Below are 23,152 nucleotides of genomic sequence, written 5' to 3' on the forward strand. Positions count from 1 at the left end.
ACAATTCGTACAAATTGGAAATACTCGTCTTCGGCATAACATTGAAACCATTATGTTTAGAAAGATGCATATGCTAGGAAGGATTTTACAAAATACACATGAAATCACAGCAACTCGTAGAAAATTATTAAATACGAAAAAGAAAAACTAACGTGCAAAAAAGGGAACTATACAGATATCTTCTGAATAAGTGAATCATCGACTAGCCTTAGAATTCTACAGTAAAATTGAGAATTACAGTAAACATGCAACCTACTGTAGACGAAGCCAACATCTCGTACCTAACAAAAGCCCGCTGCTATTAAAGCCTTCCTGATGATGAATGGTGTAGGAGTACAACTCCAGTGATGCTATCCTTTATCAATCAATCATTTCTAGTATCCGAACGGATTCTGTTGCTGATGATGAGGATATTGACCCATCATCTGTTGCATTTGATGCTGACGCTAAAATTAGCACTTTTATTCCTAGTAACGACATTTCAGCATGACATACTACTATGAGTAGTACTTTTATTCCGAAACTGCGCAAAAATGAGTTGTTATACGCAATCGGTGATTAAAGTACGTGATCTATGAAAATATAATAGTATTCGAACAATTGAGAAAATTTAGACAATCGACCAATATAAGAATAACTCTACGAGACCAGAAATATTAGGCTGATTTATCCTCACTACAAAATGTTGAGGAGGTAGAAAGCGAGCGAATGTCGAGCCTTGGTCGGTGCCGTGATTTTTTAACGTCTACCTTATTCAGGGAAAGAATATATCCAGGTATATTAGCGTATGTATCAATGCAAAGAAGTTGAACCTAATTCCTAGATCGATGATAGACTAGCCCTTTTTTTCGTATCCGATTTATGCTTACTACATGAATGGGTCGACGGTATGACAATCGATCTATTGAACAGATTATATCCGCTATCCCCTTGCGATGCGCCCCCACGTTCACTTCAATTCAGAAAAGTTTGAGGTTTAGGCCTAAACAGTGACTTGCGGTGGCTAGCCGGAGTGTCAAGTGTCAGTCAGTGTTTTTATCCTCTCGGACAAGTCTGGTACCAATTTATCGACTCCGGAGGGATGAAAGGCTTGGTGAGCTCTAGGGCAAATTGGAACCTCCGATCGATTGTGCAGGGAGCGGAAACTCTAACAGATACACTACATCCGCCCCCTCCGGGTCTGTTAGTTTTTGATTATTTACAATAGAGCGTCATTAAAAAAAAAATTGGAAGGTACCTATGTTGCAACTTAATAATTGATAGCCGATTATTTCTTCATCATTTAAAAATTAGAAAGGTTTAAACATTTTGGAGCTCATATTACAAAATGAGCAACACTTTGATTCCACTAATGACGTTAATATCACAGGAAGACAGGTTGTGAGGGGAAGTAAAAAATTAACTCTTAGGAGTTTGATGTTAAAATATTTCTAGACACGAACTTACCGTATTGTTTTGAAATCCTTGCTGTTGTTGATGCTGCATCAAATATGCGGAATGATTTTGTTGCTGCATCGAAAACGATTGTTGCTGCTGCATTTGTTGCTGTTGCTGCATTTGTTGCTGCTGCATTTGCTGTTGTTGTTGTTGTATTTGTTGTTGTTGCAATTGTTGTTGTTGTTGTTGTTGTTGTTGCCGTTGGGCAGCAATTTGCTGTTGCTGCTGTTGTAACAAATAGAGCTCCCGTTGCCGCTGTTGTTGGATTAACATTTGCTGTTGATCCACTGTTTGTTGGGGGCGCTGTGTCATTTGTGATTGGAATTGTCCGCCCTAAAGCAATGTTACTTACTGTATAGTCGCAGTCTAAACGACCTGGAACTTGGTGCAGTTGCGTAAGCGGCTGCGATCAAGTTGGGACCTTATTCAACGCCGCAGCCCGATTGCATCAAGCGAGGGTCCTGGCTCGATCACAACTCCCATCAGCTTAGGCAGCTGCATCAGGGTTCACGCCCGACTGTAGTAAATCTTTTTATTTAACCAACACTTACCGTATGTGGCGCTTGTTGCTGCATTTGTCGATGTTGTAGGTGTTGCTGCTGCACCTGTTGCACTTGTTGTGATTGATGTTGTGGTTGCATTTGTTGATGCATCATTGACTGTGATTGCGGCATGGTCTGTTGCATAGGTTGATTTTGTTGCATTACTTGATGCATTTGAGCTTGTTGTTGATGCTGCAACGGTCGTTGTGGTTGAATTTGTTGTTGTTGTTGTTGTTGCTGCTGCTGTTGCTGCATTCCAAAACAAAAGTTGCTCTGTGGAGGAGTAGAGTGAGATTGTGGTTGAGCAAATGGAGGCGGTGGTTGCTAGAAGAGAGAGAGAGAGATATTCGTACAACAATATACTTCACATTAATGTCTAAAACAGAAAAGGTTGTGAAAAACGACAAAATGGCTGAGGCAGAATTGTGATTGTGGAACGTTTCAGACGACATAAAAGGTTAAGGTGCTTCACATTGATCAATCCCTTTGGCATGCACCAGTGCATTTGTCTTCTTTTCAGAATCACTGAGGAATCGCGGGTGTAAGCTACACAATGATTTCTGGGCCAATCGCTTTTTTGGCGGTATGAGTATCCTCATACCACCAAAAATGGCATTAATTTATCAACGCCAGGAGAATGAAAGCCCTAGCTGGTTATCGGCTTATGGCAATGTCGAAACATTGACTGTGCAGACAAAGAGGTGATATGCAATCACGGTGCTACCACAAAAAAAAGTTCGAAATTAAATCTAAAGTGGTGAGGGTATCCATGCTTTATATTCTATATTTATTATGCTTTCCTCGCGCAGTCATGAAGGTGTTCTACGACCCCTTCATATTCCTCATCGATGTTGCCTTTTGCAGTATATTCCCAAAACCCGGCTAGTGAAACGAAGAAGACACAGTTAATGATATTTCACTCTGCGAACTTCTCGACTTTTTTCTCCTTTCCATCTAAAGAGAAAGCCCTTCCTCGAAGGAGACAGTCGTTTGACCCCCTGCATAACATTGGTATAACAGCCACATTCCTCAAGCAAACCCTCTTGCTGATGATAACGTGCTCTATGTTGTTATGGTGACCTCCATTGGGCAACTCTCACTTTCTAGCATAGAGAAGAGGGATTCTGAAATTCGTTTCCATGAATGTTTTTTGCCACCATGATAAATTCGGAAAGCTTCCTCTGCTCGTTCCACTCTAGGTCTTGGGTCCCAATCCAAAGCTCTTCAGGCGTTCTGGGCCAATTTTGTCTTTGAAATCACCAAAGGTGACCTTGTAAAAGGTATGGTCTTCTCTGTGGAACTTCTCTAGATCCATATAGAAGGTTCAGACTTCTTATTCGTAGCTTGATGAGTAAGTGGAGAAGATATTCAAAGCTGGCAATGAGCCGCATCTTCTCATCCGCAGACGTCCGACTCGAGTCGTTAAGTTGGACAAGAGAATCGATGTTGACTGTTAACTCGTGCTGACAAGGACAACTCTACTGTCCCATGTTCTTAAGAATCTGGTTTCGTGTACAGTGCTCAGCGTGTCGTCTCTCATCCGACGACGTCGCACTTAAAGGCATCACCCCACGAATCTGATGTTGTGCAGATTTCAGGTGGAGTATTCTTATAAGGGATAGTAGATTATGGAGAAGAGGGTGATTCCGTCCATTTCTTGCTAATTAGCGTAAAAACGGCCCGGAAGATGCGGCGCCGCACAAGGCTGGAGCGCTCCAGTCGAACTCCCCGTGGAAAATAGTGCGCCAGAACGCCTGAACCCGTATCTTCCGGGCCGTTTTTTACGCTAATTAGCAAGAAATGGACGGAATCACCCAATTCTCTATAATCTACTATCCCGTATACGAATACTCCACCTGAAATCCGTACCACATCAGATTCGTCGTGGGATGATGCCTTTAATTTCCTTGGCTTGCATCATCACATCCTCAATGGCCGTTTCCGATGCAAGCGTACGTCCGCCGTATGTACAGATCGTCATCCAATTATTATAGTTAGATCAAAACTACGTGAAGCTTGGTGCAGTTGTGTAAACGAAAGAGCTCAAAGCGTTAGGGTGAGCGGTCAGGATCGGAGTGGAAGCCTCAATAGCCCCACTCATCGATACAGTCCTAAAACAGGTGCCGCTTGGAGAGGGAAGGGAACACGGCACTTGGCACTTCCTGCCCTGTTTTAAATTTCTAATTTCAATTAGTTCTGCTTGCGTAACGTCATATCATGATATTATTCATCCCTAGTGGAATTTAACATCCCCACTCACCGGATCAAAACTGATTGTTTGTGGTATATGCTGGGTGGTTTGTTGTGAACAAGACATGGACTGCGGTTGTGATCTTTGAGTTACCCTGAACATTTACAAGTTCATCTTAGCACTTATGCTATTTCCGTGGTGTAGAATTTAAAAAAAAAAAATACATCTGGTGTTGATGTGGTCCGGTAGATAAAGGAGACTGAACTGGTTGATGTTGCTGGGGAGACTGAATCACCTGAAGAGCGCGCTTCTTTTTGACGTCGGAAATAGAGGAAAACAGTGGGTTTTTGGGGGATGTTGCTTAAAACTCTCTCCACATCAGAATCAGAATTCAGAATTAACTCAGAATCAATTCAGAATTAACTGTCTACAAGCGTGACAAGGATAAGGGAAAAAAAGAAGGAAGGTACAACCTTCAAAATAGTGGGTAATGCAAAACACCTCTAGGAGCAAACCCTTCAAATTTCGCATACCCTGTTCGAAAATTACGACACCTCACGCTTAATAGAAACGGACGAAAACCATTCGAACAGGTTTGGATTTAATCGACTTTAGATACAGCCGCTCGTGCGCTCATTACACGCAAACATCCCAAAGCAACTGGTTCTATCCACGAGTATGCGGATTTTCCTTTTTTGGCAGTCGCAAGGAAGCAATAGAGGGAAAGAACGATGCCTGCAAAGGGCAATGCAGCAGCAACATGATGGTTGCTGAAAACAATTATTTCGTGGCCTGGTAATCCATTAGTGCATAGATCTCGACAAAAACAGATGTTTGGGCCTCAATTCGAAAGCGCAAAACGATTGTCTGATCCAACACAAATATCGGCTTATCCATCTACAGTATTACCAAGGTTTTCGAAGTCCATCAAATGTATGTGTGCCCCTATGATAAACGGGCCTGTGAACAACAAGATATAACGATATAACGAGACACGAACAAGAATGTATGACAAAATTAAAGTGAACAATAACTCATAACAAATCGTGCTCCAACATGCAAACGACAGTAATGGCGCAGCCAACCTGTTGTTGATGGAATGCTGGGCTTCTGTGGGACGGAGGTGTCATTGGCGTTAAACACTGTGGCGACATCATTACAGCGCTGCCACTACCATGACTACTCTGTAAAACTTCATTGTTTCGGACATACATCCAATTGAGTAAGAAAAGGGGCCTTACAGGGAACCCGTAGCTGCTGGGATTTGGATACTGAGGACTGGAAGGGATCGTCGTCGTCACTGGACTCCTAATCACATTCGACTGTGGTGGCATTTGAAAACCAGTTGGTGGGGTGGCTAAAACAACGTGAAGTGAGTCTCTCTCTCTCTCTCTGGAATTCATATTTAGAATGAACATAAATGAAGAAACAACTTACGCATTGGCTTGGGAGGGGTTGCCAACGGTTTCTGCTCAGGGGGTATTGCTGTGGTCATTGGCGGTGGAGCTACTGGACTTGGTTTCTGCTGACAGCTTGGAGCTGTTTGCGTTTGTTGAACTTGTGCAGCTAAATTAGCAGCTCGCACTGCCGCTAGTTGCTCTTCTTGCTTTTTGATTCGCAGCGATTCTGCTTGTTCTTCCTCCTGTAAAATGTAGAAAGGTGGCTTCAATGTAAGGGCAAACGAGAATTTTTGTATCCGCTATACTATAAACTGACCATAAATGACAAGAAGGTAATGTTTTTCCCAGTTTAAAACAACAAATAAGAGGCTAATTAGTTTTCTTGTTTTATTGCAAACGTCGTCTATTGTCAGAACCAAAAAAAAAAACGTCAAAAATTTTCCTCTACATTTCAACTGGCGGACTACTCAGCAAAATCCGACCTCAAATTTATATCAAAGAGCAGAAACAAATCAACTTTACTTGAAATTAATGTTATCCGCGAATATAGAATTCAATTGTAAAGACGAAAAAAAAACGCTAGCAGTAAGAAGTGTGATTGTACGATCCTATCACGCGAGCAAACAAAAACGAGAGCGAGCAAACGAAAACTTTTTTAATTATCAAGGTTAAAAGTGGGTGGATTGGGCTTATCAAAAAAAGCGTCAAGTCTTCGTTATGCCGGGGCGAAGGAACGAGGTTTCTGTGAACGAATTTGTTTAGAAGTCACACAAATCTAGTTAAAACAGCAGAAACCGTGAAAACAACAGAAAAAAGAAAATTTTAAGATTTTTTTTCGAGAATATCACGTAAATCACTTCAATTGTTTGAATTTGAAACAACACAACGTCGTAGCGGACGAATTTCTGCGTTGTCTTTTCTGTGTCGTAGCGGACGAATAATATGAGTAGTTTCATGAACAGTAAGCGATTGATGCTGTCCATTAGAAACCTCAGCAAACTACAAGCCATGAGGATGAACGAGATTTCCAATTAGAAATGTCAACAAATCTCACCCGAGTTTAAGAAATTCCAACAACATCTTACTATTTCATGAGTAAGTTAGAGTGAACTCTACTTCATTTCACTTTTTAAATTAGTGAAATTTTTTCTAGTTCACCACAAAGCACTAATTCCTTAAATATAAAATCAGCTGACTTAAACGAATCTCTATTTAGAGTTGTCCGCCAGAAAATTTTCTCAAAGTGAGTCCAGCTCAGTGATTGATTTACCCCTAGGCAAAATGCTGGTAGTGTAACGCAACAGTACTACTAACGCATCGGCAAAGATCCTAGGCTCTATGTCTAAGTGATCTGGCCTACTAACTTCATACCAGTTTGCAACATTTTATATGTGTGGTGATGAAGTTTTTTAAAGCATTAAAAATTGTAACAGATTCCAAAGAAGGAGGAAAGCAGGTTTTTTTTAAGAAGCCGTACTCGTTGTCACTTTCGTTTTGAAACAGCTACGTTTATTTGTGCTTTCGAACATGCAGTTTTAACATGGATAAGGTGTAGTTCTTTGCAGAAATGACGAACGATGACTATACAAAAATAAGACATGCAATGCATTGCTAATAATCATTCATAAGGTTAAAGTCCAATTAACAACTAATAAAAAATAAATAAAGGATGGAAAATTCAAAGGTATTTACCTCAAGCTCTAGCTTCCGTTCAGGCGGAACTTCACTGGGATCATCCAGTAAAATCTCCTCCTCCAATAGCTGAGCCGCTTTTTCCTCTTCCTGGATTTGAATCACAAAAAAGCATTCGCGCTTTACAGAGACAATGCTCAGCAGTGGCATGCTAACACACGGACTACAGTTACTCAAATAACAAGTAAATTATCTATACCTCCCGGAGCTGAGCTTGACGTTGTTTCTCCAGCTCTCTGGCTTTCTCCTCCTCCTGAAAGGGTGCCAAACACATCACAGACATTCACATTAATGGCGTACTGTGTTAGTGGAGAATTACATGCTTGGACAAATGAAACGAAGGAAGGCAACATTCATCAGCGGCGCTCGAACAAGAATAGTGTGAAAGAAGTTTGTGACAATGTAAATTTATTTCACTTCAAAGTGTAAATGTAATAAATGGCTCGTATTCCACAAGTAATGGATTGCCACTGACAAATGCCGTTTCGAGTTTGAAATAACCTCTTCCCAACCACCAAAGTCAGATTAGACAACATTTCAAAAACCTACAACTTTCACACGGATTTGCTCAAGTCGTTCTCGCTCCTCTTCTTCTTTCTTTTTCCTTTCAGCTTCCTGAAATTTGAATCTCTGGAAGAACAAAACAACAAGCAACATATTTACTGTAGTAAACAAGAGATCTGAAGTTTCATAAGATAGAAAGCAACAAAGAAAACATTACGAAAGCAAAAAAAAAGCAGAATACCTCTCTTGCCTGCCGTTCTCGTTCTTCCCTCATTAACCGCTCCTTCTCCGCCTGCTCCTGCAACCGTTTTTCTCGCTCCTCCTGAACACGAAAACAATTAAGATCAAATCCACAACCGGCTGCATAAAGCTTACTTCAGCTTTTCGTGCTTTCTCTGCTAGTTTCTGTTTCTTTTCCTCTTCTAAACGTAACCGTTTCTCCTCTAAAGCTTTCTCTTTAGCACACTGAGCCAATGCCTTTTTCTGGGCTATCTTAAAAATAACAATGATTTTAATCTTCTGATTATATAAGGTAGTAAATGAACAGACAAGTTTCAACTTCTCCTCCTCTTTCGCTCTTCTCTTTGCTTCTTTCTCTTCTTCGATCTTTCTCTGGAACATGACGGCGTCAAATACAAGTAATCGGTAATACAAATGCATAAATACCAACCTTTCTTTCTTCCTCTTTCTTCTTCTCTTCTTCCTGTTTTCGCTTTGCTTCAACTTGGTTATGCGTCATTACTTGCTAAGACAAATCAAGACTAAGACAGCAACTCAACGATTATGACGAAATCACAAAAAAAAAAAGAAAATATAAACTGACCATCATTAACGTTTGTTGAAGAACTAGTAGTTTTTGAGGATCAGTCGTGAGAGTACTCAATTGTTGCATAGCTGCTGTCAACTGGAAATAATGATAACAAAATTCTTTCCAAATTAATGCTCTGGGCTGCTTTTGGTAAGTCAGTTGAAAGCATCTGTTCAAAATGTCAGCTATCTACGTTGCCAGTATTCAATTCAGCGTGTAGTAAGGTCAAGACGCGGGTGAGGTAGCGGTTGGGACCGAGGTGGGACTATCGGGAACTGCAGCGATGATTGATGTTAGCATGGGGACCTCCTCGATCCCAACCGATACGTTCCACCACGCTGCTTCGAGCGCAGCCCTTTACGCAACTCCGTGTTTCATGTCGTTTAGACCCGACTATAGTTTAGATTAGAAAAAAGTTTCTTTTGAAAAAACATTCTATTAAAGGAAATCCACAAATCTCTAGCTGCTATTCTTTAAGTTTCAAAGGAGAGAAACTCGAGACCTTCGAAATGAACTTAGATACTTCACTGCAAAAAGTTATTTGCTTCGATGGATCAATCCATGATTCCTGTTGAAGTTTCATCACTTACAGCCAAAGAGAAAGTGAAAGGGATCGAGATTTTTTAAACGTTACTATAAGAATGCTTCCAAGCTGAAAAAAATACCTCAGCAATCTGAGTAGGCGTCATTGTCAATCCCATTCCATTGAGAGCAGCCACCGCCTGACTAGAGGCTGCCAATGCTGATGTTGCTGCAGCTGAAAGCGACGGGGTAAATGATGTGGATGGAGACGAAGCTAAAATTAAAAGAAATATCAATATCAATGTTAATAAGTGAAAAGAATGCGAAGTCTAGCATCTATTTATTCGAAGTTATCTTAGTAATATATTTGAGAAAAGCTGAAGCTTTCACCGCTTCTATTGTGGGAAGAAACATGTTAATTCACATTTAGTATTGTTAATGTAACGGACAGTTGCAATTCACAGTTATAAAACTTGTTTCAGTTGAAGTCAATTTAACTTAGACAAATAAAAGCGCCTTTTCTTTTGGTTTCACCTTCTTCTCAAAAATGCACTGCACTGGAAGCTAACTAAAAGGTGCAGGAGAATCAGAAACAGAAATAATCTGTAAGTTACATGTGATCATTCCGGAAAGATAGAAAAAGAGGAAGTATGATGCATATTTATGGTTACTCAAAGAATAAAATTTCATGAAAACACGAAAATACAAAGCATCAACAACATAAATGTAAAGGATCAAAACATCGTTATTCCTGCAAATTTTCTTCCCATTCTAACAAACTCCAAAAAAAAAAAACAAAAGTTATATAATAAGCGAGTAAAAGCTACCCGTCTAAAGAAAACTGATTCCCCCACTTTTTATCCTGTCTACTATTCGAGCGAATTTCTCACACCTAAAACCTACAGAACAACCCTTTTATTCTTTTAAAAGCGATTGTTGTAGCAGAGAGTAATCCAAATTTGAAGTGCAAATTTTAAAAAAAAGTCCAACGATGAAGGAATAAGTTACCAGCAGCGATATCCCCATTAGAAGTGTTGGCGTTGGATGTGCTGGGCTCAACAGCAACCACATCAGCATCATCTTGGGACGAGCAACTCTAAAAAGAGGTGACTAATAATAGAATTAAATCACTATACATCTCTTGACTGCTTTTACAATGAGGTCTTGTGACGATTAATAAATGCAAAAAAAAAGAGGAAAGTAGCTAATACCGCTAATAACCATAAGCAAATGTTAGTTGCAAGGAAAGGGATTAAAAAGAATACTCAATCAAGGTCAGAACCAAACCCAATGTGGTGCCAGCGTTAACAACTCAGAGGTAAGAGTCTTACCTACAGCAGATAGTAAAAGCAATGGTGAACAGGTGCAGAACATGCTTTATTCACCTGGATAATCACAGTATAGTCGAATTTTTATAAAACAGTACTAATGGAAAGCTAAGCACACCATGCAACCATCACCAAACACCGAAAGTGTAAGCCGAGCAAAAGGACCTCTGAAAGGCGCCAAAAAAAAAACGCGCATTAAAGGAAAGCTTTAGAAAAATCTCTGATTTTCACTAATGACCCACGATTTTACAAACGGTAGATGAGAAATTCACAGAAAAAAAAGAATTAGAAGTGAATAACCAACAATGATTAACAATCATTTCTTCGGAAGATGTGACATGCTAAGAACACACGTAAAAGCTACCAGAACGCATAAAATGGCAACAGAATACATGTATGGCGATGTTTCGAAGAGAAGAGAATCGTTGTGAACCCTCGAAAGTACTTTTCTTTGGCAGTAACCAACATTAGGAACACAAGAAAATTAAGAGTGAGGCAATTGTGTGTAAAGCTAATCATTTGTGAGGATTCTTTTGAGCTAATGGATTCTTCGGCAGCACACACGACGGTACGGACGGCGCAGATTTGATTGCAATTACCTGTATGTCGTCAGAAGACGACCTAACAGGTAAGACCGTTGTAATTGAACGAGAAGATTTTACCTTCGAAGCAGTCTGAAAAGTTGACAGAAGAATATAAATAGCACAAAAAATCTTTCTAGAATAGTCTGAAAAGAAGTGCAGAGAAATTCTTACAGAGTCAGCGTCAGTTTTCTCCTTCTTGGTGATGACTGTGATGCTGAAATGTGTACAATTTAGAATGAATATGATAATAACGCTACTATAATCTTTGATTTTATCAAAAAAAAAAGAACCACTACAGAAAAAACCGCAGGTACATCAAAAGATGCGCTTCAGAAATGCAACGAAGAATCACTAAAAACAAAAAAAAAACCTCCAAAAATCTCATAATCATAGATACGGCATTACACACACACGTAAATATTTCAAATTCTGAGTTAGAAGTACTGGTCAAAAGCACAACATTGGATAATATTGTGCTTCGTGACTGGTAACAAAAAGTTGAAGAAAGTTGACCGTAGTGAAGTTTACCCTCAAAATAAGCAAACTCTGTAAGCAAAGGAAACTACAGTAGTGATGGGGAACCGCAAAAATACTGTTAAATATCAGTCAACGAAAGATCACTAGGAATCTCCCGAAATAAATTGTTCTTATAAAGACCAAATGTCATAGTCACAACTTTTTGCTGAACTAAACTTGCTTCTTATAAACTGACTATATTATCTAAAATCTATGAAAGCCTCATAAAGAACAAATACCGTCTAAAACTGTCATTATAGATATAAAAAAGTTTCGTTATCTCGGTATCCAGGTGGAGAATCGCAAATTGCTCCTCGCTATCTTACATGATAGCGACGCAAGCAGACACTATGGTTTTATTGCAGCAGAGAACGTTCCACAACAATAGAGACGCGTATGTAATCAAAACCAAATCAAAATCATACTTGTTTAGATCGACACCATCGTCCTTCAGCAACCTTTGAATACTCGGACTCGCTAGTAGGAACGCCTTTTCTGGGCTCCGCCTCGTGTATTCCACAATTAAGCGACTGAAGAACATTCGTTCGTTAAATCAGAATTATTAAAAAGATAGTAAACAGTAACCTTAGTTTGATCTCGCCACGGAATAGTGGATAAATTTCCTTTGCGAAGATGGTCACAATTCCCTCTGTCGCGTGGGCGAAGCTATCTGACCCCAAAATCACCGACCAGTACAGATCGAGTTGAGTTCTCAGCGCTTTCCTGAAAACCAAATTGAGTTTCTGATGGAATGTGCAACGAGATAATTGCTAGGAACTAACGCCAAGTTCTCAGTCCACAGAAATTCATATCTTGGAACAGGTTTTCCTGCAGCGCCAGCCCTGAATTGGTTACTGTGACTCATTACTTTGGATGATAAATTTTCGGCAATTGAAACTTACGCATCACATTTCTTTTTGTAAGCGGTTTTGCTGTTTTCAATGGCTATGGAGATAGCTGTAAATACATGGATTGTAAAAAAAAAAGCTCGATGTGAACGTATAAAATACAAACGAACTTTATTTCTTTGCCTCTTTCTTTGTTTTCCACAAAAAAAAAACCACAATGACAGGAATTTTTGTCGAAAACACCTAATGAGATAAAGAAAGGAAGTCGAGGCATTACCTCACAGATGACATTATCGTTATTGCAGTGTTTTACTAGCGCCTATTGTGAAGTAAAATACAATATGCTCAGTTTCACGAAAAGAATTACAAAATGTGTAGAAGGAACTAAACTGACGAAGAAACTGACTGAACTCCATACAATCAAACGCACCTCGGATGGTATCCTGTTTATCAGCTTCAAACTTTTCCGCTATTTGATTACTACTAAGTGTTAACGGCCGCACACGAGATGGCGTACTCGACGTTGCCATTGCTTGAGCGAGAGTTGTGCGTTTCACCGGAGCTGCTACTACATTTGTACTCGTCTTTGTCTGCAAAATTAGATTTCACATAAAGCATATGGATAATGTTACGGAAGAATGCAAAAGAAAAATCAACGAAAACCAACCGGTGGAACAGCTGACGACTCTTTTGTTCCACTGCTTCCGTGACCAGTCACCTTAGCAGTGTTGGAATTTGAGGAATTTGGTCTAGCCAATCCATTCACGGGATGTTTCTGCTCACCAGAACTTTTGGCAGGCACCGTCTTCATACTAAAAAAATCTATTAAAACAGAGAAATTATTGGTTATGAGGAGAGGCTAGAGACCTCAAGTCGTGCCATTTAACAAAGTCCTCATACGTGATGGTTTCGTTGGCGACTTTTCTTAAGATTTCTTGCAACTCGCCGACGCGTCCCTTGAAAGCAGCAAGACCCGCAACGTTTGTGATCATTGATTGGGCTGCCTGTAAAAAGAAAACAGTGCAAAAACTAGTCCAAACAGTTCCAGAGCAAACAAAAAAACAGTATCGCCAAACAAAATCGATAAAATTCGACGTACTAATTTCTTTTGATTCGTCCACGACGAGCTAGGCTTTGGCGGCGACGTGGATGTTGACGGCGGTTTTGAGCTTGCTGGACAAGAAGAGGACGGTGCTGCCGGAGGCGGTACAACCACGGTGGGTTTTGTCGGGGGATTCACCGAAGAAGACGGAGCAGAAGTGCTGGACGGTGTTTGTGCCTGAAAAATAGAGCAATGAGGACCTGAAACACCTCAAAATAAGATTCTGAACTAGAGCAAGAGACTCCTCTCCTGTATAAAATCTAAATAGAAGGATAGATGCTCTTGAACTAGCGTCATCTTAGACTGTAGAGAGAGTATGAGAAATTTTTTTGTCTGTTCTTACAACAAGTCAGCAGTGGACACAATTTGTCACCTGTATCCACTGCTGATATGTGCATATGTGCAAATATTAATAAAGTCCCAAGTTTATCAGTTCATTCGCTCCAAACATTCTTTTCCGGCGCAAAGATTACTGATGAAAGCTTAGTAAAAATCCCGCTTCGATAATTGATGGAATATTGGGCTATTCTCACATCAAACTGATAAATTTAAATTCTTAATTTTAAATTTTAACTTTAAATTTTAATTTAATGTAAATTTTGCATTTTTCGCTTCGAATTTCGCTGCGACTGAACAGGTGGGTTCTAAACTGGTTCAAAACCGTCCTAACTCCACCAAACTTTTTACCCTTCAGTGGTTCATTATTGTTACCAGAACTGCTAAGAGGGTAGAAAAAAACTGAACCGATACACCGGCTGACCCCCGCAAGTCAACCCCTCATAAATCTCAGACTATTCTGAATTGAAGTCGAATACGTTGCCGCTCACAAGGGGAATGATGGAAGGAATTTCTAATCTTCAGGAACTAGAACAAATATTTAAAATGCTAAGCAACATGGAAAACCCTAGAATGAGGTGCAGAAGAGTGTATTGAAACGTTGTTCTCAGGATTCGATCAAAAAAAAAAAACCAACGGAATAAGTAAAGAAGTCTATCATTATTGATCCTTGTCATCACGTGTGCAAGAAGTGAGGCTTAGTAAAAAAGAATAACAAAAGTACCCATTAGTCTAATCGTTGTAAATTGAATCTGGAAGAAACGGACGGAATCATAGCAGTGAAAAAAAGAAAATCAGAAATAAGCATCAAGGAAGTTATTGCATGATTGCTGAGAAAATCAAGAACCCCTTGCAGATGGACTGATTTTTGTCTGAGATAAGAAACCTCTAATGGTATAATCTACACATTATGAACTGTTCTTGAAGAAATTTTTAACTTCAACAGAAGATGTGAGATGAAAGTTGCAGTATTTGAGAAGTATCGATATACTCCTTTAGTACTCTTTTTCCTTTTGGCTAAGTTGGTCGTCCGAACCCTGATATGTGGATTAATTAATCAATGTCAAGCGTCCTGGATTGGGTGTACAGATGGCATAAAAACATTCCTCACTTTCCGAAGTGAGAGAACGACATATTCTGAATGTTATCCGAGTGGAAAACGTCTCCCCGGGTTCCATTGACAAGAAGTTCGGCTTCCCTTTTTAAAAATGTTCTAATTCAGACATAAAGTGTTTCTTTTTTTGCTCTTCTTTCCTGATGCGCCATTTGTGCCAGTGAATAAAACAGAATACAGTGAGTAATGAAAGCATAATCAAGGATAACAGATGAGCACTATGTGTCGGACGAGGAGGAAACTACCTGCTCAAACTTCAAATAATGAGAACGCTTACTGTTGTTGTTGTTTTAACAGGTGCAACAGAAGGAGCGGCAGGAGCAGTTGTAGTTGCAGCTTTGCTGGTTGTTGGAGTTACAGCTGTTGGAACAGTCTTCACAGTAGAAGGTGTTGCAGTAGTTGAGGTCGCACTTTTGTTGAACACCGAGGTTGTAGAGGTTCCAACTCCTCCACCAGTAGATTTTCCAAGAAATGCAAGATTCGGTGCTCCATTTTTATGTTCCTAGAACGGCACTACTTTCAAGAGATCGTTACTTTAAGAAACAGGCAAAAAAAGGCCGGGCAACACTAACGTCTCTTCGCTTGATACAACGAGCATATAACGAGTTTTTCTGGATTCCACAGTAGTCCGCCAAAGAATGCGCCACACGTGCTTTTTCATGAACCGAATAGCCATCTTTCAGACATTGCTCTTCTATCCTAAAAGAATAAGAGATATTTCAATCATATTAACGGAATGAGAATACAAGTTCGCTGAAAGGAATTCCATTTAAGAGACCGGAAACTAAGGATATCACACTAGTTTTCCAACTTACGCAATAACCATATCGACGTGAATGTTCTGAAGGCGTTTCTTCTGTCCCGGTAATGCGAGATTGTTTGTGCATCGCTTGAACTCTTCTATCATACTTGACAACGTGTCAGTCATAGGAGCCAATGGTTTCTTCTTCTAAACAGAGGAGTCGTACTAATCGGTAGCGCAGATGAAGGCTGACCAACTTACCGGAGAGGAGGGAACAATCGAAGTTGAACCATTAGTGTCGCCATTGTTCGTCGAGGTACCATTTTGTGCAGGGGTGAGAGCGGTTGAGGTTGAAGCCGAAGATGCTACATCACTAGCCAACGGTTTCTCAGGACACTGCAGAAAATGAAACAAATAATAAAAATAGAAATCGTCAAAAATATATCTATTTGAGAAATGATATGAGATCTACTTTCTGCTAGCAAATTTGTGCATGTAAATAATAATCCGAAAATTTCTAAATTCTCGCTTATAGCTTCTATTAAATAACTTTGGAGATGTTTTGGTCTCGCAACTTAGAATTCACATTCGGTGGCAAAAAAAAATATGAGGAAAGGATATAACCGCACATTTTGAATTTTCGTGAAACATGGAGCTATAACTCTGATGCCCGGATAAAATTCTGTGCTATTTCTGAGAAATTTGAGAACTACACACAGTAGGAGATTCCTGGTGCAATTAAATTCCTATTTCCAAAATTTAAATATATTTAGTGATGTTGGTAACCAGTATTATTCGAAAAATAAAGTCGGACGTAGTGCTTAAAAACGACCCCCGTTGCTTCTGAAACAAAAGACCTCAGCGCTAAACAGCAATAAATACGCAACATATGTTTGCTGTTTTGACTTGACCTCACGGTGCACGGCATACCAATACACACCTCAATTTCCTTCGAAAAGTGTTTGAAAGAGCAGTGTGCCTAGCAATTTTCTTTGATCCACCCCCATCTATTGCGCTAACTTGCATTTATGAGTTGCTTGGAAAAACTCCGACAAGCTCAGCAACGCAGCATAACATGAAGGGGCCGATCAATAATGCGTGCAAGTTGGAAAGAAAGAGGTTCTTTCAAAGCTGCAACATACGACTGAACTCTCAAAGCTGCAAAGAAAAAAGCAAAAGGACGGAAAGACCACAAAAGAGAAATTAGTACACAGAATAACGATTTTGTAGGGGAAAGAATGAAAGAATTCGAAAAGTCAATTGGATACAATTTCAACCGTTGTCACGTTAAGAAATAGCGGAAAACAGCATGAAGAAAAAAACAGTCAGTACACTTTATAACAAATAACATTCTTTTGTTATTCTATTATTTAGTGATTGATCAGTCGACTTCTGTTGACTAAGTTACCAGTAAAAATCCACCTAGCGTTAAAAGCCTGAAAATCCAAGGAAAATATCAAAATATAAACGCGGTGTTTTGGAGTAGAAATATCCCGTGTGAAGTAATAAGTTCGTAAAATTAATGCCATCTTAGAAGAACTATAAGAAAATTGAACGATTATATGCATTTTGATGTCAGTAACTTTATAATTTAACTTCTTCCAGTCATCGAACCAATCGATTGAAGGAAATCACTTCAAGAAAATTAAAAGTGATTATAACAGAACAACTGAGACTGATGTTCCCTTTACGACTGTGGCTTTAGCTAGTAGAAGATTCGAATAAGATCTCAATTTTCGTTCCCTACAAGTGGATGAAATGAAAAAAGGGAAGAGACAGTAGGAAGCGGAATTCATGAAAGAGATCTGAAACATCCGGCAGCGGATTTTGTTTTGCTGGGTGTGAAATCAATAATCTTTAGAATAGAAAGTTGAAATTCGTTCCCGAATAACAGACCTTGCTCGTTGTTGGAAGCTGAGTTGATGTTGATGCAACTACTTCGACAATGTCGTCGTCCATAGGTACGTCGCCGCCGGCCATCGAACGAAGGAAATCGGACATTTCATTCTCTTTCCGTGTTACACTTCAAATACAGTGTGACGTGAAAGCATTTTGAATCAAAAAAAAAATAAAATAAGAAAACCTACGCTGTTTGAAGGACTTTACGCTTAAGTAACGTGGGTGGCATTCCAACAAGGCGTTTCTTAATAGCGTTCGCGGCACGTTGATTAGCCGACTCTCCCAAAGCAATTCTCTGTAAAAAAAAAGAGAAACATAAAAATCAGCGCTAAAGAACAGTAAGAAGCAGATGAATATGGCACCCACTCTAACTTTCGTGGGTGGAGCACCGACCATACGCGGTTTTGGTGCGATAGGAACGGGAGCTGGAGCATCCGATGTGGTTTTCGCACCACTTGTGCTGGCCATAGCACTGGATACAACAGTTTCTTCAACAACTTCCATTTCATCATCACTCGATACCACAACCCGCTTCTGAAATAACTCAGACCATCTGATTAGTGGAGGAGCCCTTCCCAAACACTGGATGAATACCAAAAACAGTATAGTCCTATAGTTCAGTTAATGTGTCTTTTTTTTCTGCTCGAAATGCGTTCATGAACAATTCCCGATTACAGTCGTACTGTCACATCCATTCGTTGATGAGTAACAAGTTTGCAAAAAAAAGGTCATAACTGAATATGACCGTAACGGGTTCACCTTCGGTGTCTCAAGAGAGAAAAGTACCAAAGAGGTAGAAGTGGGAGTAAACAGTATGAAGTGGTAACTATGAGTTTCAGTGTGAGCATTTGAGTCACAGAAAAGAGCTGTCCCGAAGGTTAATTCTTGAACCTCAGAGCTCCAATTTTAGATCAATAAGAGCTCTGTCGAAAAGTTGGGACTGCGGTATGGAATGGAGGTGTTTCTTTGTTTACACGAACTTTTCTTACTATCCAACAGGGTGAAAATACCACTTGTCCATCGTGGTTTACCACCACTGGAACGATATTTGGTCAGATTACTGCTACGTTGCACATTCGAAAAAAGTAAACCTTAGATAAAAGTAGAACACTTACAGTTCCCTTCTTCTGCTGAGGAGCTTCTTCCACGTCTGATATATCCGAGTCGTTCACTTCTTCCTGTCTTGTTCTAAACTCTAACTTCCCTCGATTAACGTAGAAACCGCCTTGCAAGGTGTCCATTGTAGACGGAATGAGCTCATCATACTGAAAAAAACCAGGCTCAATATACCGAAAGCAAAATTAACGTGAGGAGGGACCTGCGAAAGGAAGCAGTGAGTTCCTCAACGTAGGGTTAAGATTAAAATGTGCTGGAGGTGAACAGTTTGAGTTCTAACAGAAATAACAGTTGAAGAAATGTTCACCGCTTCTGAATCGTCGATAAAGTCATCGTCCAAGTCATAGCCAGCTCTTTTATCCATATAGTCATCTTCATTTCCAAATCGAAGCTTGCGACCTTTCTTGTCCTTCTTACCGCCCTGGAATTTTCATGTTCTATACAAAGCTGCAACAACAAAAGGAAAACACAACGTATTTGCATATTATTTGTTCGCAGAAATCAATCCAATCAATATTCAAATATCAAGTCAATCAAATCAATTCAAATAATAAATCATGCTAAATTTCTCCTGTCAACAACGCTGCGCCGCCAAATGTGGGGGATCTCGTTGCTCGGAAAATTTCACTTTCACTTTCATTATTGATCGAATGAAATAAAAGCGAAACGTTCATCACATCAAAAATGTTGTATTCGATTCTTACAAAATAGATTATTAACAAAAGACCTACATATTTAGCTTCCAGTCGTTTCACTATTTCCAGAGCCTCCCGGTCATGGAATCGCTCATCGTCACCACTTGAATCATCCTCCTTCTGAAGACTTTGATAGGATCAAAACAGTGAATTAAACTAGCTAGAAAGAGTACAAACCAGCTGTTTCTTTCTAATCTCCTCATAGTCGAACTCAGAATACTTCTTCTTTCCGGGCTTGAATAACGAAAGCTCAACTATTGAATACTTGCTCTTATCATTTTGTTTCTTCTTATTCCCTCCGAGATCGAGTGCCATTCCACCGGGGTCAGCAGATCTCGTATCACAGGAGGGTGAGCACCTAAACACAGGAAGCACGTAATCCACGACACATAAATCGATAAGCACATTATCAACGACTACACGGAGGCTCTTAGAAAGGGCCACGATGTTCTCAAGTTTTCATAAGATTCTTCATGAACGAAACACATTGAGGACCGAACGACACCGTACACCCGCACGATTCGCGACAGCAACGCGAAAATGAGAATTTACTACTTTTGATACGCAGCGAAATATGCGGTCGTTGGCTGACTATCAGACGTTTGTGCACGCTGTGCGGCGGGCGCCGAGTGACGTCATCGATGGTCAGTTCAGTCCCCCCCCGCTCCCTTCGATCGCCGCCCACACGCGATCCGATCGATTCGCGATCCACGCGTAGTTCGAGCTCGGTCCGCCGTACGGGCCCACCCACGTAGGGAGGAGTGGCCGTCGTACCGTGGACCACCCGTGCCCGGTGCCTATCTTGACGACGTTATTTGCTACGTTCTCCTGAGTCACTGCACTTTTAAGTGGATTGGAGCATTCTTACCTTCTACCCGGTGGTTTACCAAACGACTGACTCATTCAACTATCCGTACTAATTTGATTGACGTTCATCATACGAACTCCCAACTCGACTTTCTTTTCAAGGAGCTCTGTCCGTAATTGCACAATTCGCATCCTGAACACTTCTCGACATTTGTTCGACAGGGCTTTTGCACAGTTGCATACGCTCTTCTTCAAAGATAAGCTAAGTTTTCCCAGGAAAAACCACTATTCGGACTTCGCCCTTGTTTTCTACCCTTCTTTTGTGCCATACTGTAAATTATCGGGAATTACTATTGCCTGGTTTCGTCCAGCTGTTACCTCCATCACTGATTATTCGTAACGTTTTCATTTTGCCTTCATTGCTATAAAATCAGGGGAAAGCGAATGGTTGAGTGAAAAAAGTACTAGGAATGTCCCAATTGCTTGATTTTAATGTTCAGCGCTAGAAACATTTTCGTTTCGAGACGAAAACTCTAATAACAAGAACAATTTGGGAGTTATATCCGTGCAATTTTGTTACATTAGAAGATAATTCACAATTCTGTGGTGCTACGAATTTTTATTGAATTCACTTTTGTCTTACAGAATTGACTAGAAGACAAAAGTACGTGTGGATGACCGATAATCATAACAAGGAGTTGAAGTAGGCATCAAGCGGGAATTTACTTTTTCTCAGCCATACAGCCTCCGGTCAAACTCGTCCGAAATTTCATTTAAACATTTCTCCTGCATATTTGCACCAAGAATGACGGATTTTATGTTTCTGTTGTTTTTATCCTTGGGGTAATATGCAGAGGATTTCGTAACATTCCATTTCCGAGCCATTCCTGCACATATATTGCGACGTCCTTCGTTTTATTATGATCTTATCCTTTCCTTGTTTTTTTTTAATTCTCTTTTTTTTTAATTTTTTAATTTTTACACGTCATTTTGCTGTCTTCTCTTTCTTTTTTATCTGTTCGTCGAAGTTTCCTTACCCTCAAAGGTTCAATCCTTGGAGAAAATATCTGCAAGATAATACAAAAATGTGTGAATATACATATATTTGAGTTATCTGAAATGTATATGCGACTAGACTTCTATTTTCAACATTACCATATCTTTCCTAGTTCTTTCCTTTCCTTGTTTACAAATTTATGACAATTCATTTATCTTGTGTTGGGAATGGGACAATGCCAGTGTTGTGTACTACCTGCATATTTGCCAGCTGGTGTTTGTCAGGCTCCATGAGCGGAAATGTACGAAAACATCAACACCATCACATATTTACACTTTTCCACTCCAGGAAACATTTCATATACAAAGGGATGTTTCGTCCTTATTATCAACTAATACCATTTTTTCTTAATAATAGGGATATCTTTTCTTATCAGGGATATCCTTACTATTTCTAATTCTTCTAGTATTTTCTAAAATGTATGTTGATCGCTTAAAGTGAAGTGTTATTAGAAGTTTTTTGTTCTAACACTACATAAGAGGGTTATATTTAGAACTTCCTTCATCCACAGAATTTTGGTTAAAGCGCTTATCTCTTCGTTATAAGTTTATTGGAAGATTTTTTGGAATAAATGAAATCCTGTGTTCCGTCAAAGATCTCTGCAGTGTTTTCTCTCTTAAATAAGGATTAAGTTTTATCCTCAGCTATTTGATTAGGAATTAACAGTGGCGAAAATGGAGGAGAAACGTATAGTTTGGAAGACATGGAGGTCAGAATTATGTTCTATTTAGTTGATTTGAAGTCTAATCTGTTTCTTGTACTTACAGTGGGGACTTTTGTTCGATATTTGTATAATATATATGTATGCTTATTCTGTGTTATTCTATATTTTGATCATAAAGCGCTTAATTTAAAAAAACATTGTTTTTCGCGGTTCTATTTTACGCTAGGTGCTCTTATGTGTTATTTTCGTTCCCGTTTCTATCATCAGTTCTTTTTTTTTTGCCTTGTAATTTAAGCTTCCGTTAGCGGATTTGCTCATTTGTGTTCTTGGCTGTGGCTTCTAACGCGAGCAAACTTGGTTTGCTCCTAGCTCAGTTACATACGTATCAAATCAATTTAACAGGATTTACAAATTTTTTACGTCGGTGAACTAAAGAATTGATCGTATAGAATGATCAGTAACAACAAATCCGACATTTTCCTATGTATTTGTACGGGAATTCAAGAACGAACCCAAGAATATGTATTTCGTTTCTTTTCACATCATAAATACAAACAGTTCAAGCGCAAACACATATGAAATACTAATCTTGACAAACAGCTTCAAATATTCCGTCCCCGATTCTAAGTCGTCTTCCACTTTGCATCCATAATTTTTTTCCCCACATTTCTATTTTTTTTCTGGTTCTCTTATTCAACTGTTCGTTTTATACAATATTTGTTTTTGTTTATTCCTTGTTGTTATCCCAGACTGGAAATTACTGTGTTTTTATGTGTTTACAAAGTATAGTCGAGTCAAAACGACCTTAAGTACGCACGGTACAGTTGCGTAAGCGGTTGTGCTCGAAGCGGCACGGTGGAGATCGAGGTGGGACCGCATCGCAAACTGCAGCAATGAAGAGTGGTAGCAGTGGTCCTCACTCGATTCTAATCGCTACGCTTTACCGCACCGCTTCGAGCGCAACCGCTTACTCAACTGCACCGTGCTTCATTCCGCTTTGACTCTACTATATATTGATATTTTGCCTCCTGCGAATGTTTGATATTGATGAATTCGAGAAGAAATGCAGGACTATTATTATATTGGCCATGTTCCTCATGTATCATATCATTAATATTTAGTGTCAAAAACTTCAGTATCGCTTGATATTCTCTTCGATTGTTAAAGCGATTGTTAAACGACTGTAAAAGTGCTCTTCCATTTTCCGCCGTTTAACACGCATACATATGAGTTTCACATGCTTTGCAA

At 39.6% G+C, this 23,152-nt stretch overlaps 1 protein-coding gene across 5 annotated transcripts; it reads right to left on the reverse strand.

The window, feature by feature from the left end:
* Positions 1-374: 374 nt before the first annotated feature.
* RB195_008867 (uncharacterized protein) lies at positions 375-20,279 on the reverse strand (the record flags this gene model as incomplete). Of its 5 annotated transcripts, none has more annotated exons than XM_064195580.1 (40): positions 375-446; positions 1,447-1,770; positions 1,989-2,303; positions 4,240-4,324; positions 4,395-4,465; positions 5,256-5,354; positions 5,412-5,527; positions 5,608-5,812; positions 7,263-7,352; positions 7,462-7,515; positions 7,812-7,877; positions 8,008-8,088; positions 8,142-8,258; positions 8,316-8,378; positions 8,437-8,511; positions 8,590-8,670; positions 9,240-9,331; positions 10,105-10,192; positions 11,087-11,098; positions 11,180-11,222; positions 11,950-12,054; positions 12,110-12,247; positions 12,307-12,366; positions 12,427-12,481; positions 12,803-12,962; positions 13,040-13,184; positions 13,240-13,376; positions 13,472-13,651; positions 15,202-15,426; positions 15,497-15,623; positions 15,740-15,873; positions 15,928-16,062; positions 17,563-17,689; positions 17,754-17,860; positions 17,932-18,099; positions 18,681-18,830; positions 18,989-19,102; positions 19,413-19,496; positions 19,554-19,734; positions 20,245-20,279. In XM_064195580.1, the coding sequence occupies 40 exons, from the start codon at positions 20,277-20,279 to the stop codon at positions 375-377; spliced, it is 4,716 nt and encodes a 1,571-aa protein (XP_064046723.1). The 5 variants fall into 5 exon arrangements, with proteins under 5 accessions (XP_064046723.1, XP_064046726.1, XP_064046727.1 ...); XM_064195581.1 differs by having other exon boundaries at positions 9,240-9,370; XM_064195579.1 differs by lacking the exon at positions 20,245-20,279 and adding an exon at positions 19,797-19,864 and having other exon boundaries at positions 9,240-9,370.
* Positions 20,280-23,152: the final 2,873 nt, after the last annotated feature.

This window comes from Necator americanus, chromosome III (genome assembly GCF_031761385.1).
Source record: "Necator americanus strain Aroian chromosome III, whole genome shotgun sequence".
Classification (NCBI taxonomy): domain Eukaryota; kingdom Metazoa; phylum Nematoda; class Chromadorea; order Rhabditida; family Ancylostomatidae; genus Necator; species Necator americanus.